We start from the raw sequence: 18581 nt of genomic DNA, 5'->3' as shown, positions 1-18581 counted from the left end.
TAAATAAAACTTTGACTAATGCAATGCTTTACCCCACATTAAACTGATAAACAGTACTTTCTTGCTGAATGAAATGAACAATATAATGATTACAAATATAAATATTCATATATACGCATTTGTGTAAAGATAATCAAATGTCTCTACAAATATGGATTCATTTATTTTCCCCTAAATAAGGAGCTACTGTAATCAAAATGGTAGACTTGGAGCACTATAATAACTGCAATGTAAAAGCATAAAAAATACTGTTGCCAAAGCTTTCCATATCCTTAATCAAATCTTTTTCTTGAGATGGGCTGTACTGCAGTTACAACGGTTCGCCACCAGTGGGCCCATAGAGCACAGTGAGCAGCACTCCTGACTCAGCGAGCCAACGGCAATTTAGCACAGTAACGGCTGGTCAGAGGAGGCGCTCGCTGTCGCTCTTGTTTTAACAGGTAAATCTCAATGCGAAATGCTATTTGTGTTGACGGTGTCTTGTGGAGAAAGTGAGCTGGAGTGGCGAGATATATGTGTGGAAGTTTTGTGTGAACAATTCTTTGATTTATATTGTAAATATTTCTTTTTTCACATATATTGTAAATATTTGTGAGAAGAGCCAACGGCAATTTAGCACCGTAACGGCTGGTCAGCGGAGGCGATCACTGTCGCTCTTGTTTTAATAGCGTTCCTCAAAATAAAAGAATGCAACAAACAAGGCTTTAGCTCTCATCAGACTGATGAACAAAATAATTTAATGTTCATGTGTGTGGGTGGGTTTGGGAGAGTTAAAGAGAAAAATTAGTACTTTCTTGCTGAACAAAGTTAAATATCAATTCAAACCTATAATGCCACAGAGGTGTGCAGTACATAAATTCTGATAAATACACATTTTAATTATTTACAGTCACATTTATTTGTCTTTACTGAAAAGATGTAAAGTCATAATTAGGTTGCAAAACTTTATCTAAAACATTCATGAAGTGCAGCAATAGTGAAATGAAATCCAGTAAAGAAATGTTGCATTGTATGTATGATGTTATGTCTGAATTCTGCTTCAGTTTCAGTTTTTTTCTGAAACTTCTGGATAAAAGTTTCTTCCGTTTGAATGAACTGAAGGTTTCAAGCTTCAAATCAGAATGTTTGTTTTCATCTGGTTAATCGTGTCTCTCCCTTCTAACAATGGTAATGTATGAATCCTCTCATTTATGAACATGAATCAGTACTAAAATTAAATACACTAAATGTATATGTACTCACAGTTGTTTGCTACAATATTTATAGCAAGTCCCTCAAGTGTATATGTTTGTTTCACAAATTTGCAAATTATTACAATGTATTTATTATGTGCAGATCTCTCAAGGAAAAATTAATGGTTAATGTTTAAAAGCCTTACAAATAGAATCTTTTTTGTATAAACATTGGCAAGAAACTATCACTACTTTGACAATGTTTAATTTCATTGAAATATTTTTTTTTAACAAATCCTGAGTTTAATTATTTTTCTTATTAACAGATGCATTGCAATGGAAAGAAACCTGTGAAAAGGCTGGTTACTGTGTTGCTTTCAATGAGGGTGAAATAAGAGCAGAAGCTGGACTCTGTTCTGTGATACCATGTGCTTTCACAGTTCTCTTTGCACCCGCACGTATTATTTGGTATAAATGTGATAATGACAGATGTTACCATCCTGAGATTATATTTCACTCTGACAAGAACAAGGAAAACATTAAGGCTGGGTTCGAAGGTCGAGTGTCACTGATGGAACCAGATTTGGCTCAGAAGAACTGCGGCATCATAATCAATGATCTCAACGTATCTGATTCTGGAAGCTATCAGGTCCGAGTTGAGGGAAACGAAACAAAAGATGTATTTACATATAAGGAAAAAACAACACTATCAGTAACAGGTAGGGGAACAAAAAAACTTCAGTATAATGTCACATCATATTTCTAAACATGATAAAAATATTTTTCTTTTTACTTTTTTTTATTTCTGTCTGAGATAAGATTATAAAAGTTTATTTTTGACAAAAGTACATTTTTCATTTTGTTTTTCCAAGTGTAAGACATCATCTAGTTTTCAATCTGTCTCATCAAATTTAAGATAATAAAACTCACTGGTTTTATGAGTTTTCATTCAGTGAACTGTTTCCATCAGGTCTGAACCAAACGCTCTCCGTGATGGTTCCACTGACTGAGGGACAGCAGGTCACTCTGACCTGCACTGCTCCTGGTCTCTGCTCTGGGTCTCCTCCTAACATCACCTGGATATGGAGAGGAAAAGGAAGGAAAGACTCTTTCATCAAAGGAAACATTACTGCTTTAAAAACTGAGAATCTGACTGCTGTCACAAAGAGATACAGTTCAACTCTGACCTTTAACACTTCAGCTGATCACAACAACACCAATATAATCTGTAATGTCAGCTTCCCTGGTAACATAACCAGAGTAGAGTCAGTTTTTCTGAACATAAGCTGTAAGTATGTTCTTTATCTCAGTGAGATTCAATGTATTTCTTCCAATTCTATAAATATGAAGTGTAAAATATCTATACCACAGCTATAAGATATGTTACCAACACATGTGCTTTCAGTGTTAGCAAAAATCCTGAAAGGTTCTGGGTGTGTGTAACATGCAAAGGTCTTAACCTGTGTATGTATCAGTGAGGGGTTTACTTCACCCACCATCACATGGCCTCTATTATGTTGACGACAGAGTAATCTGCCAGACACGAGGAATACTCTGTTGTCAACATAGTGTCAAATCACACTGTCAACAGCAAACGTTTATCTTACGAAACCCTGGCAACATCAGTGTTAAATGATTTAGCAGCACTGAAATTTGGGAAGTCAAAGAAATCCTAATGGTGCATCGAGAGCTGTCAGAAGAAGGTACAACTTCCTCATCTCTGGCGCGTTACTTTCCTCTTTTCAGATCAGAAAGATCAGTGTGCTTTATGTATAATTTTGTAATATTTGTGCAGATTCAGATATCAAAACATTACATTTTAAATTAGGTTTGAGTTAATCTCAAATCGACTTTTTAAGCTTCTATCAAAACTATCCTAACCCTTCATTCAAACTCCGCTCCACAGAAAACCCAATGCACATGTATTTCTGTCATTTTACAGCTCAGGAGAAACGTGATTCTGCCATGGTAGTTATTCCCTGGGTCATTACTGGTATTTCATTCAGTGTGCATGTTTCGTGTATGATCTACATTTGTTACCTTTGGTAAGTTACGTGATGTTTATTTCATGCTTTTCAGACCAAATTACAGTATATGGGCATACAGTTAAAATAACGTGTTTCTTTTCTTCAAAGCAAAACAAGAGAAATACCAAAATTCACTGAAGATCAAACTTATAGGTCTCTGCAAAAACATGATACATCAGCAAAGTATGTCCAACGACCAGGCTAACATGTCTCCAGAGATCGCTCTCACTTGGATCTTAGTTAAAGAAAACCATATGTATTTTTTTAAATCAATCCTAGTATTTTACATGCAATAGAAGGGTAGATTTATGTTTTCTAGAAAATAAAAAATGATTTGATCCATAATTTCTAAATACAAAGAAATAGTAACAGTCTCTGGATAAGAAGAATAAGATATATCATATACTATAACAAGAATGATGAATTGCATAGGTTTGTTTTTCTGGAGTGCAGTTCTTCATTAAATAAAGATGGATGAGAGAGATCTATGTTGGTCAGTTTATTTCTCGCCAGTACGGAAAACAGACCATCACCCCACTGGGATCTGCTCTGCTTTGAAGACACTGAGCCGAGTTGCGCACATACACATCTTTCTTGCATAAAGAAAAAAAAAACATTCACTTCCTCTAATATGACTACCTTAACCTTCCTTAAAGGAAGGAACAATCATTTTAGATAAAGAGTGCACACATTCAAGTGAGACAGCTGTTAGCCATGGATGTGAACACTTTCCATAAGCATATAGAATAAAATTCCTCTAGTTTGCCAATTTATTTGTAACCTTTACCCTGTTCCTCTTTGAGGTTGGGCAATTGAAATCAAATATATTTCAATTGCCCTATTTGGAGGGAAGGGATGCACATTTTCTAGCTGATGGATGAATTTTTCATTGAGTGATCAAATTACTCTTTCATAGTAACTATGCCACCCATGGCAATAAACTAACTACACTATAAATCATATGTGTGTAGACCTGTCACAATAACAAATTTTGATTTTTGATAAACAATATTATTTTTGTTTTTAGACCATTTTTAAGTGATAAATGTTAATGGGAAAATTATAATGCAAGAACACAATCTGAAAGATCAGTAAACTTAAAATTATAATGAACATTTAGCACTGCAACTGGAAGGCATTTCAAATATCCAAAATAAATAAACAAAACGACAAATAAAATGAATTTTGAAATCTTTGTAAATAAAAATGTCCTTCAAAAAAAGGTTTAGCTGAGACCAAAGCACCAACCTGAAAGCTTTTATCATACAGTTTTTTTGTAGGAAGAAAGAGAAATAAAAAGAGAAGTGATAAATCATGCCAATGGAAATTATTGAATTTGTTTTAATTTATCTTGAGCACGGAGCTCGGTTCATTGTGCGCGTTGAAGCGGACACGCAGCGGCACGAGCTGACGCCGCCGCATGCGCAGCGTGTCGCAGCGCCTCGTGCATCTCTGGATCTTTGCAACTCGGTGCGGATCACGCGCGCCGCTCTCCCAGGCGGCTCCAATGTAAACCTTAACTATAAACCTTGGGGCTGGTACAGTTTATAATCAGTTAACTCACACATTGTGATTAACATTAGAGTTGCTACCTGCAACTAACTCTGGCTCCCTGGCTGGGCTGGCAGTTTTGGCGGGTCTGAATCGCTGCCAACAAAAAACTCCGCTTCATCTCCAAGACGACAAACAAAATGTGTCCAGTTTTTGGCTTTTCCTTGCTCCCTTTTTTCCATCCTTCTCACTTTGCCGCTCCACTCCAATTCAAAAGAGCAGAACAAATGTTATGTTTTTTGAACAATAACCATTTTTGTTGCTAAGAGATGAGTGTGTTTACTGGTAACCAAGAGCCACGAAGAGAACTTCAGATTTTTACTTTAGCATAATTTTCCAACGGTAAATGTCTTGTATCTAATCAGGTAAGCATTATTTCGAAAGAGCTTTTGTTTTATAAACTACTTATTAATTTGGTTTTAAGAGATAAGCGGGGTTTTTCTGGTAACGAACTGCCACGAAGTATAAATTGAGATTTTTACTTTTGTGTTGAATGTGTGTTTAGTATATTTTCCATTAATGACCAAAAAAATTCCTTTTCTGCAAAATTGACCAACTGCACAATTCTTGTTGGTGTGAAATAAGTGGTATTTCAAAAGAGCGGGAGAAACATTTTTTTATCAATAACAATTTTGGTTGCTATGCTGTTAATCTGTTGCTTAGAGATGATCGCGTTTTCTGGTAACCAAGTTCCACAGAGTTCCATAAAATAAACGTCTGAGAGAGAGCAGAAGAAATCCTATGTTTTTTGAACGATAACAATTTTTGTTGCAAATCTGTTGCTACGAGATCAGTGTGTTTACTGGTAACCAAGAGCCACGAAGAGAACTTCAGATTTTTACTTTAGCGTTATTTTCCAACGGTAAATGTCTTGTATCTAAACAGGTAAGCGTTATTTCGAAAGAGCTTTTGTTTTATAAACTGCGTGTTATTAATTTGATTTTAAGAGATAAGTGGGGTTTTTTCTGGTAACGAACTGCCACGAAGTATAAATCGAGATTTTTACTTTTGTGTCAATGTGTGTTTAGTATATTTTCCATTAATGACCAAAAAAATTACTTTTCTGCAAAATTGACCAACTGCACAATTCTTGTTAGTGTAAAATAAGTGGTATTTCAAAAGAGCGGGAGAAACATTTTTTATCAATAAGAATTTTTGTTGCTATCTGTTGCTTAGAGATGATCGCGTTTTCTGGTAACCAAGTTCCATAAAGTAAACGTCTGAGAGAGAGCAGAAGAAATCCTATGTTTTTTGAACAATAACAATTTTTGTTGCAAATCTGTTGCTAAGAGATCAGTGTGTTTACTGGTAACTAAGAGCAACGAAGTGAACTTCAGATTTTTACTTTAGTGTAATTTGCCAACGGTAAATGTCTTGTATCTAATCAGGTAAGCGTTATTTCGAAAGAGCTTTTGTTTTATAAACTACATGTTATTAATTTGGTTTTAAGAAATAAGTGGGTTTTTTTCTGGTAACGAACTGCCACGAAGTATAAATCGAGATATGTACTTTTGTGTCGAATGTGTTTTTGATATATTTGCCATTAATGACAAAAAAAAAAAAAAACTTTTCTGCAAAATTCACCCACTGCACAATTCTTGTTAGCGTAAAATAAGTGGTATATCAAAAGAGCAAAAAAAACATATTTTTTATCAATAAGAATTTTTGTTGCTAAGCTGTTAATCTGTTGCTAAGAGATGATCGCGTTTTCTGGTAACCAAATTCCACAAAGTAAACATTTGATTTTCACTTTTTCAAAATGTACCAACAATAGATTTCTTGTATCTAAGATGATAAGCAGTATTTTGAAAGAGCGTATGTTTTATAAACTCTTATTATTAATTTTCTGTTAAGAGATAAGTAGGTTTTTTTCTGGTAACGAACTGCCACAAAGTCTAAATCGAGATTTTTGCTTTTGTGTTGAATTTATGTTTTATATCTACCACTAATGACAAAAAGAACTACTTTTTCTGAAAAAATCACCAACTACACAATTGTTAACATGTATAAAATAAGTGGTATTTCAAAAGAGCAGAAGAAATATGTTTTTTGAACAAAAACAATATTTGTTATTAAATCTGTTAAGAGATGAGTGTGTTTACTGGTAACCAAGTGCCACGAAGTGAACTTCAGATTTTTTCTTTTGCAAAAATAAATATCAAAAAGCAGAGCACACACATTTCTAATGTAACTATTGCCCACATTAAAAGTAGGCTTTTTCCTAAAATAAGCTTTTTAGCTATTTTGTTTTTTTTATTAACCATGTTTAGCACACTGAATGGAGGAAGTCAATGTAAGACAACATGCTAGTTATAGCCCACATGCCACTGGCTGCATTTAGGCTAATATTACCATTATTCGATCTTGATATTGCCTAATGTTTTGTGATACCAAGTATAAGAGATGTTTAAGCAGAATCATTGCAAAGGCAGAAATTAGATAAAAAAACACCATTAATCTTAAACTCTTAGAACTGGCTTTAATTCTTGAGTTAAAGGAATTCTATTAAAAAACAGAAACACCTGCTTTAAAAGCAGACTTAAAATGTTTCTTTCTGTGAGCACCCTATGTACCATCTGATATTGTTCGGACAGGTTCAGATCTGATATCACTTGCCTTGTTAAATTTCCTGTTCCTAAGTTCTCTGACGAGGCCCAGAAATTTGATAACGAGTCAGATTTCTAAGTTTTAAAATGTTATCAAAAGGTAGAAAGTTTGCAAATTATTTTCCTTACACTTTACAGTTATGCAGCACTTTGTGTTGATCTGAAGTAATCATCTTGGAATTTGTGGCTGCAGCATTGCAAATGCTAGAAATAGTTATGGGATGTAAGCTAGCATTAGGGTGCTTGTTAGAGAGCCCTAAATATTGTATGTTTATGTTATTTCACTCAACATACAGTATACTGTTACAGAAACTCACAGTTTCAGTGTTGGTGTCACATTGTATTTGGGAAACGTTTGATAGTTGTGCACATAAGAAAAAAATAATGTAGTTTACTGCTAGGTGAAATGCTAGTTAAAATCAAACGTACTTGGAGATACTCAGAAAATGTGTATATATATTTATTCATATTTAAATAAATTCCCTTCTCACGCTTCCGCAGGTGGACTCTTTCATCCTCTGAGCTCGGGTCCTCTACCAGAGGCCTGGGAGCTTGAAGGTTCTGCGCAGTATCTTGGCTGTGCCTAGAACCTGACATTTCCGGACTGAGATGTCTGATGCTGTTCCTGGGATCTGTTTTAGCCACTGCTCCGGTTTGGGGGTGACTGCCCCGAGGGCCCAGATGACCACAGGCTAGACTACCACAGGTCCCTGCGCTCCTCGGTCCTGTAGACACAGGGTGAATCCTAGCAACCTGCGGCCTCTTTGCCGGGAGCACCGGATGCCACCTGATGGTGTAGACCCGCCGATTTCTGCCAGGATCAGTTTGGTAAATGCCAGGTCGCTGACAAATAAAACTTACGTCATTAGGGATTTCTTTTCCTCTTATTGATTGGATGTTTTATTAACAGAATCATGGACAAGTGGTTTGGTGACTCCAGCATTTTTAATGAACTTGTACCATGGAACTGCGGCTATTTTAATGCTCCAAGGATGTCAGGGTCCGGTGGAGGTATAGTGACTGTTTTTAAAAGCAGTTTTACTTGTAAACAGTTGCCTCTGGCCTCGTTTAGTAGCTTTGAGATCAGCCTATTTGAACTCGGCAGCTCTCACACTGTGCTGTGTGCAGCGGTCTATCGGCCACCGAAGTACAACAAAAACTTTATAAATGACTTTTCTGATTTCCTGGCTGATACCATGCCAAGGTATGACAGAGTTCTCATTGTTGGTGATTTTAATATTCATGTCTGTCGTCCTACTTCACCTATGGCTCAGTCATTTCTTAATGTAACCGATTCTTTTAATTTTGTGAAGTCTGACTGGTGCTATCCATGAGCATGGTCAATAATTTTCACAGTCTTGTTCTAGTTTTATCTTATGGTCTACCAGTTTGTAATTTAGTGATTGGTGACTCATTATTTTCAGGCCATATGTCTGTTTTATTTGAGATAACGCTCTCTGTGCTAAAGCTAAAGCATGCACTGCAGCTCGGTTCTATCGTGTTCTTAACCCTTCTACTGCTGGTCAGTTTTCTTTTGTTTTTAATCAATTTATCGGTGTATAAAGTGCTTCATAAATAAAGTTGGTATGGGATAGTATGGTACTGTGGTCTTCACCTTTCAGGCCTTTTCCAGTTCCTCTCTGAGGCCCTGGTATTTCTCCGGTTTCTCGTGCTCCTTTTTCCTGATGTTGTAGTCACATGGTACTGCTACATCCACCACAACGGCTTTCCTCTGTTGTTTATCCACCACCACAAGCCTCCGGTTGGTTCGTCATTACCATTTTGTCTGTCTGGATCTGGAAGTCCTACAGGATCTTAGCTCGGTTATTCTCCACCACCTTTGGGGGTGTTCCCCACTTTGATCTTCCAGTCCATATTCTGCAGATGTTCCTGTACACTATGCCCGCCACTTGGTTATGTCATTCCATGTACGCTTTCCCTGCCAGCATCTTGCACCCTGCTGTTATGTGCTGGACTGTCTCAGGGGCCTCCTTGCACAACCTACACCTTGGGTCTTGTCTGGTGTGGTAGATCTGAGCCTCTATTGCTCTGGTGTTTAGGGCCTGTTCCTGTGCAGCCAGGATGAGTGCCTCTGTGCTGTCCTTGAGTCCAGCTTTTTCCAGCCATTGGTCGGATTTCCTGATATCAGCCACTTCAGTTAATTGTCGGTGGTACATCCCATGTAGGGGCTTGTCCTCCCGTGATGGTACCTCCAGCACCTCATCCTCTGTTCCCCGTTGTCTGAGACATTTATTGAGCACATTGTCTGTTGAGACCTTGTCTTTGGTGTATTTATGGATCTTGGATGTTTCATCCTGGACAGTGGCTCTCATACTCACTAGTCCTCTGCCTCTTTCCTTGCGGCTAGTCACGGGGTGCTGGATTTGGGGTGGGACCCTCCATGCATGGTTAGTAGCTTCTGAGTCTTAACATCCGTGGTGTTCATCTCCTCCTTTGGCCAGCTAATTATTTATGTATGTATTTATTTTTATTTCTAACAGACAGAAAAGACAATCAAGAAAGAAAAAAATTTAATAAAATAGAATGAAACAGACTACAGAAATAAGAGGTAAAATTAAATTATTATGCCCAAGTGACAAGCAAATTTTATATTTTCTGTTTGAAAAGGAGCAGGTAGAAGATGTACCATCTTATAATGTCCTGCCCCTTTCATACTTATCAATTTATAATCAATTAACTGTCAAAACATCAAAACGAGACAACTTGTTTCCATTTTACATGACATTTAAAGATGTCCCATTATTTAAAAAGTATTTATATCATCAATAGTACAGTATTTACAGACTTTAAAACAGTCATCTTATAGAACATTTTGCAATAAGCTCCTTTTTAATCAGTTTTTTAAGCTGGTTTAAATTTCTACTTTTTTGAACTCATCATTCAATCCATTCTATACATCTACTCCACGCACCGATAAACAAAAACTCTGAATGGTTGTTCTAATACATTGTTTTTTAAAATGTCCATCACCTCTTAAATTATAACTTCCCTCTGTCACAAAACATTTTCTGTATATTGGGTGGAAGTTGCTGATTTCTGACCTTAAACATGAATTGTACAGTTTTAATATTTCAGTATTCTGGGACCTTGTTGCTCTGCTTGGGTTCCGCAAGGTTCAGTTTTGGGCCCACTCCTCTTTTTACTGTACATACGCCCAATAGGTTTTATTTTAAATCGCCACAGTAAAGGATTCCAAAAAGGTTTGCTTCCCTCAATTTAGAAAACTCAAGAAATCACCTGCCTTAGTCAGAATGCTGGATTTGGGGTGGAGCATGGTTAGTAGTTTAAGAGTCTTAACCCTTATAGGCCAAGGTCTAAATGGCCATTCCAGCGTGCAGTCTTTCTCTTCTCAGTGCGTCAGAGCTCGCTACGAAGCCATGCAGCGATCGCTAGCAAAACTACTGCTAACACTACACACACCACAAACTCTAAATAACATACTTACTGTATAAAAAACCTATCGAAACAGTCTTAGTAAAATCCACAGCATCAATTCTCCCTAGTCTCTTGCCGTATCCAAATCCCCCTCCCCCCCTCGTTTGTCCCCACGTGTCTCCGTTCTACCTAGCAACAGACCGTCAACACATTTTCATTGGTTGTGTCGAAATGTGGTACAGCTAGACACCCACACAGTAAGGCGGAAATGATTGATCATATTCTTGGCTTTATTTTCAAGTAAATAACCACAAAACCAATATAAAAACACCACTTTTATAAAGTTTGAAGTCCGTACTGTCCACCAGAGGTGAAATGAACACTCGGTATGCCGTCTGTGTTATTACGAAGCCTTATAAATGTGTCACGTGCTTGCCCGCTCCACAGCGGGCTTCGTCCTGGTAGGGTTAACATCTGTGGTGTTTATCTCCTCCTTTGGCCAACTAGCTATTCCTACAGGGTCTCTGATTATGGGTAAGGCGTAGCTGTTTATTGCACTGATCTTGTTCTTGCCATTGAGCTGGCTTCTCAGGACTTGCCTTATTCGTTGGAGGTATTTGGCTGTGACTCCTTTTCTTGTGACCTCATCGAGGTTGCCATTTGCTTGTGGTATTCCCAGGTAATTGTAACTATCTTCAATGTCTGCTATTGTTCCTGCAGGGAGTGAGACCCCTTCTGTGTGGATGACCTTCCCTCCATCCGACCACTCTTCTCTAGTCCGAATAACATCCCAATGTCAGTGCTGTAGATCCTGGTGGTGTGTATTAGTGAGTCGATGTCTCGCTCGCTCTTGGCGTACAGCTTAATGTCATCCATGTAGAGGAGGGTCAGGGTAACATTAATGGTGGCCCCATTCTTGAGTCGGTATCCGTAGCCAGTCTTGTTGGTGATTTGGCTGAGGGGGTTCAGATGCAGAACAGCAGTGGACACTTGTGGTTTGCAGTTTGCGTTATATATAAATAAAAAAACAAAACTGCAACTGCAAACCAATTGTGAAAGTGGTTTGCAGTATATATTAAAAAAAATAAAATAAATAAATAAAAAACTGCCCTACGACAGACTGGCGACCTGTCCAGGGTGTACCCCGCCTCTCGCCCGGAACGTTAGCTGGAGATAGGCACCAGCAACCCTCCCGACCCCACTAAGGGACAAGGGTGTTAAGAAAATGGATGGATGGAATAAATAAAAAACTGCCCTGTGACAGACTGGCGACCTGTCCAGGGTGAACCCCGCCTCTCGCCCGGAACGTTAGCTGGAGATAGGCACCAGCACCCCTTCCCAACCCCACTAAGGGACAAGGGTGTAAGGAAATGGATGGATGGATAAAAACTGCAACTGCAAACCAATTGTGCAGTTTGCAGTATATATATTAAAAAATTAAAAAATAAAAATAAATACCTGCAACTGCAAACCACTTGCACAAGTGTTAATCAAATGGGGCAGAAATCAAAAACTCTGGAAAGAATCATAATTCTTTCCAGGAAACTCTCTGCCCCCACTGCTGTTCTGCATAGGTCTGAATCCCCCCAGCCAAATCATCAACGCGAGCCATCCCGTCCTTCCAAACAGACTCCAGGATGGTGGCTAATGGGATCCTCCCAGTCAGAGCCGTCATGCACTCCCGCGACATCTGCCCCCGACCCGGAGTTGGTTAGGCACCTTCTGTGGGAGTGTAGCGCTGCTGTGGACCTGTGGGCAAAGGCCGGCTCCTTGCAATTCCCATACTTGCCAGTAAGGGAGGTCCTCGACAGGCAGCTAGTGCTGCACGGGGTGAGCCACCGGAAAATATAAAAAAGGGCCTCATGGAGATGTGGCTCACCCTAGCCACCATATGGACCTCCGGATACCTGCTGGTAAGCAGGCGCAGGCAGATGCCCACCCACGTTTCTGTGATCCGAATGGTGGCAAAAAAAAGAAAAACATACAGAACTACAGGTGGCGCGCCTGTAGCTCAAGGACACAGGCACAAAGAAGAATCGCCTGCGCCTCTTTGGACGAAGGAGCAGGCGCTCCAAGGACAGAGGTCCCAGCAGCGGCGGCCTGGCTCTCCGGGTGAGGCAGGTGGGAAGGAGCAATGGGGGAGGAAAGCCCCTCTGAGCACCATCGCTGTTTGGAAGAACGGGATGGCTCCAAACTTCAACCAGACTGGCCACGGACATCGACTCAAGAATGCAGCCACCAAAAATCTCCTCCTCTACATGGATGGCATCAAGCTGTACGCCAAGAGCGAGCGAGACATTGACTCACTGATCTGCCCCACCAGGACCTACAGCACTGACATTGGGATGTCATTCGGACTAGAGAAGTGTGGCGGATGATTACAAAGAGAGGGAAGGTCATCCACACAGAAGGGGTCTCACTCCCAGAAGGAACAATAGCAGACATAGAGGACAGTTACAAGTACCTGGGAATACCACAAGCAAATGGCAACCTCGATGAGGTAACAAGGAAAGGAGCCACAGCCAAATACGAGGGGGTACCCAAAAGTTTCCAGAATGACGCTGCTGCACGCACAGTTTTCGTAGTACACGATTCTGCCTCTAGGTATTTGTTCAACCACGCCTTCTCAATCAGTGTGCCAAGCGGCATTGATGTGGAAGGTTTCATCTACCCGCAGTGAATTTTCTTGTAAGAGCCGTTTTTTCCAGCCGTCGTTTTTCTTCATGAAGAAATTCTATAATCAGCGCGTGGCTGAAGCTTTGCTTCCTGCTCGGGAAAAAAGCATCGGAAACCGTTCAAATGTTAAAGACCGCAAGGATGACGCTATGTGTCAAGCTCAAGTTTACTCGTGGTTCACCTGCTTTAAAAATGGTGAAATGTCAATTGATGATCAACCGCTTTTTTCCGGAGCAGGAAGCAAAACTTCACAGCCGCGCTGTGAAGCCGGAAAAAAGCGGTTGTCTTTTAAAAACATTTAGGATCTTAGTGATTATTTTGATTTGTGTGGAAGAAGAGATCGTCTCAGCCTCCTGGCGGAGTTCAGTTTTTTGTCACCAGAAGACGCTACTGCCGAGATCAACTCATAACCTCCCTCAGATCGACTAGTGAATCGTGACCACTGTATTGGGCACCTGTAACAGCAGCAATCTAATTTTGCATACAGTCACAAATGTCCATTTAAAATTTCAGATAAAGAGACTGGGTGAAAATGAACTCTTTGGTGCAATAAAATTGATTGAAAATCAATTTATTCACTGCATGTTTAAGTCTGTTTGTGTAAGGCTGAGATGGAACTGTACATGAAAACGGCCCTTTAAACCAATCAGACTATCAACTCAAGAGATACAATCAAAACAGTCAGTTATTACCTTGTAATAATAACTCAGAAATAGTCCAAATAGTTTGGATGTATTCTTTTTTATTTCTTTTCTTTTTACGGAAAGTTTCTGTTTATATCATAGGAATATATAAAACGTCTGATATTTCACAACAAGATATTAACGTACATGGAAAAACCTCACGAAAGCCTTAGAAAGTATGGTGACCACGAAAAAAAGGCTTACAGTATTCGATTGTGCCACACAAACTGATTCGTGCATTATTGTGAGAGAACGCAAAACCTATGAGGTAAGGCAAAGAAAAAGAAAATCCCAATGTTCCTCAGATCTGCAGAAAGGTAATGAGACAGACAATTATGTTGCTGTCAGAAATCCCAGTCCAGCTTGATTACCTGCAATTGCTGCTGAACAATCATGAGAAAACACAATGAGCAGCAGAGGACTCAACACTCTATTTTGCAATGATCCTTTACTTAAAGTGGAGTGGACATCTTTGCAGTTGTGTGCTTAGAAATGGTAAATGGCCTGTAGTCCAGATGGTCCAAAAGTGTTCCACACACACTTCACTCACTCATCCATTCATAAATACATTGTAGCCACAGCTTCCCGGGGGCAGTCTGACAAAAGTGAAGCTGATCTTCATGTGGCCCAATGGGTAAATCACATTATGTTGATTTTGTGTTCCCAGGCCCAATTATTCTATATAGGCTGTATATTTGCAATAACAATGTTTTTCTTTTCTTCAAAGGAACACAAGAAAAAAAAATGCAAAGTCCACTGAGAACGATCAAACTTGCATGATTCCTCAAATATTCATTTATAGATTTCTACCTCAAATAAGAAGCTAAATGCAAATGTTAGACCACTAAGTTCAATAATGTCTGTGAATTTAAACGCATAACAACAACGTTATAAAATTTGCTAAGTAGCCTTAGCCACAGAAAAAGTGCAAAGCAACAACATACTTACAAACCAACTTCCCCATTCTTAATGGTGCAGAAACAGGAAGAAATATAGGAAGAAGACAAGAGAGCAGCTGAATCTCTTCGTTGAAGAGATTCACTGAAGACGAAACAAAGGTAAATAAAACTTTGACTAATGCAATGCTTTACCCCACATTAGATTGATAAACAGTACTTTCTTGCTGAATGAAATGAAATGAACAATATAATGATTACACTTATAAATATTATATGCATTTGTATTTACTGAAAAGTCACAATTGACTAACAACAAGACTTATCTTAAACATTTTGCAAAGTAGTTATGCTGTCAGAAAATAAAATCCAGTGTGGAAATGCTGTACTAAACGCAACATTATGTCTGAACTTTTTTTTGATTCAGTTTCAGTATTTTTCTGAAACTCCTGCTAAAAGTTTCTTACCTGTTTGGAATGGACTGAATATGTCAAGCTTCAAATCTGGGATGCTTGTTTTCATCTGGTTAATCATGTCTTTCCCTACGTACATTGGTAATGTATGAATCCTCTCATTTGTAAACACCAAATAAATACAGTTTATGTATTATGTGCAGAAATTAAAATAAAAATTTGTAATGATTAGTATTTGAAAGTGTCTTTTAATCATCGTAGTTTAAATAGACGATGACTAACAATGAGCTTTTATTAGGGATAAACTGTCATTACTTTGATCTCTTTTCATTCGTTTGAAATGATTTAAAAAAAAGTTTACTTGTTTTTCTCACTAACAGATGCATTACAAAGGGAAACGTTCTGTCTGCATGAAGGTTATTGTGTTACTTTCAATGAGGGCGAAATAAGAGCAGAAGTTGGACTCTGTGCTGTGATACCATGTGCTTTCACAGCTCTCTTTGTACCCAAATATATTATTTGGTATAAATGTGAACCACTTGGGGCCAAATGTGACAATTCTGACCCAGTATTTCACTCTGGCAAGAGTGAGTCCAATGGTCGCATGTCACTGCTGAACCTGAACATGACTCAGAAGAACTGCAGCATGATGATCAACGATCTTAAGAAATCTGATTCTGGATGGTATCAGCTCCGAGTTGAGGGAAAAGAAACAGGAGAAGCATACACATATCTTGCAAAAGCAAATCTCTCCTTAACAGGTAGGATAAATTCCAGTATACAATTACCACATCAGATTACTAGACTTAATGAAGCAAATGAATAATTTTATCTTTTTCATTATTGTAAGATTGTTGAAGCTTTATTGTTGACAAAACTGCCATTTCATCTTGTATTACAAAATAAAGGAAATATTTAGTCAATCTGTCTTATCAAGCTCACTCTGATACCATTTTTTTGATGATTAATTCAGTGAACTGTATCCATCAGGTCTGAACCAAAAGCCCTCAGTGATGATTCCTCCACTGACTGAGGGACAGCAGGCCACTCTGACCTGCACTGCTCCTGGTCTCTGCTCTGGGTCTCCTCCTAACATCACCTGGATGTGGAGAGGAAAAGGAGGGAAAGACTCTTTCATCAAAGGAAACATTACTGCCTCAAAAACTGAAAATCAGACTGCTTTCACACAGAGACACATCTCAACTCTGACCTTTAACTCTTCAGCTGATCACCACAACACCAATATGACCTGTAAGGTCAGCTTCACATATGGCATAACTACAGAGGAGACTGTGACTCTGAATGTGACATGTGAGTACCTTATTATCTTTTAACTCTTATTGAAGATGCTTTTTAAATACAACTTAGCAACATTTGCTCAGTAATGCTCCTCTTTTATATTATGCTTTTTTTTAAAATCATTTATTACTTAAATCTGATGGGGAGGAAATTCTAATAACTGGGAATACTGTTAAGGGTATAGGGAGATTCTGAATGTAGTTTTGACAGTTTCCCATCTTGAATAACCAAAGGAGTGTTTTATGTAGTATTTCTAATGTGACAGCAAACGTTTCTAAGCTTTACATTTGTGCAGCAAAATATTAGATTATCATCCTGAAAAAATATTTTTATTTAGATGACTAAATCTAAACAAAATGCCTTTTACATTACACTCTACAAAGCATTTTTAATAAATTATACACTGGTTGGTAATTTGGCCAATGTTCTTTTGATATGTTCTTGGTGTGTTTGCTTTACTCAGAGCTAAAATATTTCTGTTTAATTTTGTTTTACAGATGTAAGAAAACCTCAGATTTCTGGCAGAGCAACAGTTAGAGAGGGAGATGATCTGAATCTGACCTGCAGTGTGGACAGTTTCCCCCCCTCAGTTATCGGCTGGAGTAAATCTACAAAACAAGCTGAACACCGGAGCCACAATCTAACCAAAGTGCATGGCCGCCATGAAATCTGTAATCAGGACACGAGTAGAATTTTCTTGTTTTCCATCTCTAATGTGACAGAAGAAGACGCTGGTTTTTACATCTGCACAGCACAACACCTGAACTACAGTCTGAGAGAAGAAATTAATGTAACAGTGAAATGTGTGTAGAATCACTGTTTCTCAATTTTATACAATTATCTAAGTTTCAGCCTCACATGTTTTATTCATTCATTACAGAGTGTTTAACCCTTTTGTTTAATCTGTGCTCCACAGATGTTAGAAAACCTCAGATCTCTGGAAGAACGACAGTCATGGAGGGAGACGATCTGAACCTGACCTGCAGTGTGGACAGCGTTCCTCCATCAGTTATTAAATGGACTAAATCTGGAGCAAAAGCACATTGCCAGGACAATATTTTCAGCAAAGTCCATAACAACACAGTCGTCTACCTGCAGGAAAAAAGTGGACATGTCTTTTTTTCCGTCATGAATGTAACAGTAGAAGAAGCTGGACGTTACATTTGTACAGCAACGTATCAGAATGACAGCATGACAGAAGAAATTCATGTGAAAGTGAACTGTAAGTAAGTTAAATTCATAAGCTTTTTTAATTCGTGAGACATATTTAATTCAAACTGTGCTCCACAGAAACCCCAATTCATCAGTATTTCTGTATTTTACAGTTAATCATGTGAAACAATGTGCGTGTGGCGGTGGAGCTCTTCCCTGGGTCGTTGCTGGTGTTACACTCAGTCTGCATCTTTTCTCTATGATCTACTTGTACCACGTTTGGTAAGTTACATTTAGTTTATTTCATGTTTTCCAGGCCCAATTACATAAAGTAGGATGTACTTTTGCAGCAACTAAGTTTTCCTTTTCTTCATAGGAACACAAGAAAAAAGGCTGAACCCACTGAAGATGATCAAACTTACATGTGCATGCAAAAAACCAATGTATCAGCAGAATAAAATGTTATTGTTCAACAACCGCACTGAAATGTTGTGGTCAGGGATTACTGTCAATTGGATGCTACATGCTGAAACTAGATTCATATCATTACTGTCTTAGACACAATATAAAAGAACAGGTGGTGTATGTTTCCTGGAGAAGATACAATTGTTAAAAAATACAGACATAGTAATTGTCTTATCATAAGAATAAGATACGTATATCATAAATACAACTAGAAAGAAAAATACTATTAGGATCTTCCAATTTAT

At 38.3% G+C, this 18581-nt stretch overlaps 2 protein-coding genes across 9 annotated transcripts; both read left to right on the top strand.

The window, feature by feature from the left end:
* Positions 1-358: 358 nt before the first annotated feature.
* Positions 359-3683, top strand: LOC103477898 (sialic acid-binding Ig-like lectin 12). Its single transcript, XM_008431233.3, has 6 exons — positions 359-440; positions 1044-1167; positions 1499-1891; positions 2143-2460; positions 3115-3217; positions 3308-3683. The coding sequence occupies exons 2-6, from the start codon at positions 1122-1124 to the stop codon at positions 3402-3404; spliced, it is 957 nt and encodes a 318-aa protein (XP_008429455.1). The 5' UTR covers positions 359-440; positions 1044-1121; the 3' UTR covers positions 3405-3683.
* A 330-nt stretch (positions 3684-4013) lies between these two features.
* On the top strand, positions 4014-18352 carry LOC103477899 (sialic acid-binding Ig-like lectin 14). 8 transcript variants are annotated; one of them, XM_081616818.1, is made up of 11 exons: positions 5662-6138; positions 7858-8184; positions 8267-8367; positions 14214-15169; positions 15435-15561; positions 15801-16181; positions 16411-16731; positions 17217-17522; positions 17636-17941; positions 18045-18153; positions 18248-18352. In XM_081616818.1, the coding sequence occupies exons 5-11, from the start codon at positions 15495-15497 to the stop codon at positions 18327-18329; spliced, it is 1572 nt and encodes a 523-aa protein (XP_081472944.1). In that variant the 5' UTR covers positions 5662-6138; positions 7858-8184; positions 8267-8367; positions 14214-15169; positions 15435-15494; the 3' UTR covers positions 18330-18352. The 8 variants fall into 8 exon arrangements, 7 of the variants coding, with proteins under 7 accessions (XP_081472943.1, XP_081472941.1, XP_081472944.1 ...); XM_081616817.1 differs by lacking the exon at positions 5662-6138 and adding an exon at positions 4014-5115 and having other exon boundaries at positions 14214-15561; XM_081616815.1 differs by lacking the exon at positions 5662-6138 and adding an exon at positions 5145-5635 and having other exon boundaries at positions 14214-15561.
* The last annotated feature ends 229 nt before the right edge of the window (positions 18353-18581 follow it).

This window comes from Poecilia reticulata, chromosome 16 (assembly GCF_904066995.2).
Source record: "Poecilia reticulata chromosome 16, P_reticulata-male-v2, whole genome shotgun sequence".
In the NCBI taxonomy this organism is placed as follows: Eukaryota; Metazoa; Chordata; class Actinopteri; order Cyprinodontiformes; family Poeciliidae; genus Poecilia; species Poecilia reticulata.
The sequence above is the reverse complement of the archived record's forward strand: the minus strand, read 5'-3'. Positions and strand labels throughout refer to the sequence as shown.

Bases quoted from the DNA above. Each gene is read 5' to 3' on its own strand.
- LOC103477899 (XM_081616817.1), top strand. From the start codon at position 15,357: ATGCTGTCAGAAAATAAAATCCAGTGTGGAAATGCTGTACTAAACGCA. The intron at 16,732-17,216 runs GTGAGTACCTTA...TTTGTTTTACAG, and splicing joins TGTGACTCTGAATGTGACAT to ATGTAAGAAAACCTCAGATT. The intron at 18,154-18,247 runs GTAAGTTACATT...TTTTCTTCATAG, and splicing joins ATCTACTTGTACCACGTTTG to GAACACAAGAAAAAAGGCTG.
- LOC103477898 (XM_008431233.3), top strand. From the start codon at position 1,122: ATGTTTGTTTTCATCTGGTTAATCGTGTCTCTCCCTTCTAACAATG. The intron at 1,892-2,142 runs GTAGGGGAACAA...TGTTTCCATCAG, and splicing joins AACAACACTATCAGTAACAG to GTCTGAACCAAACGCTCTCC. The intron at 2,461-3,114 runs GTAAGTATGTTC...GTCATTTTACAG, and splicing joins AGTTTTTCTGAACATAAGCT to CTCAGGAGAAACGTGATTCT.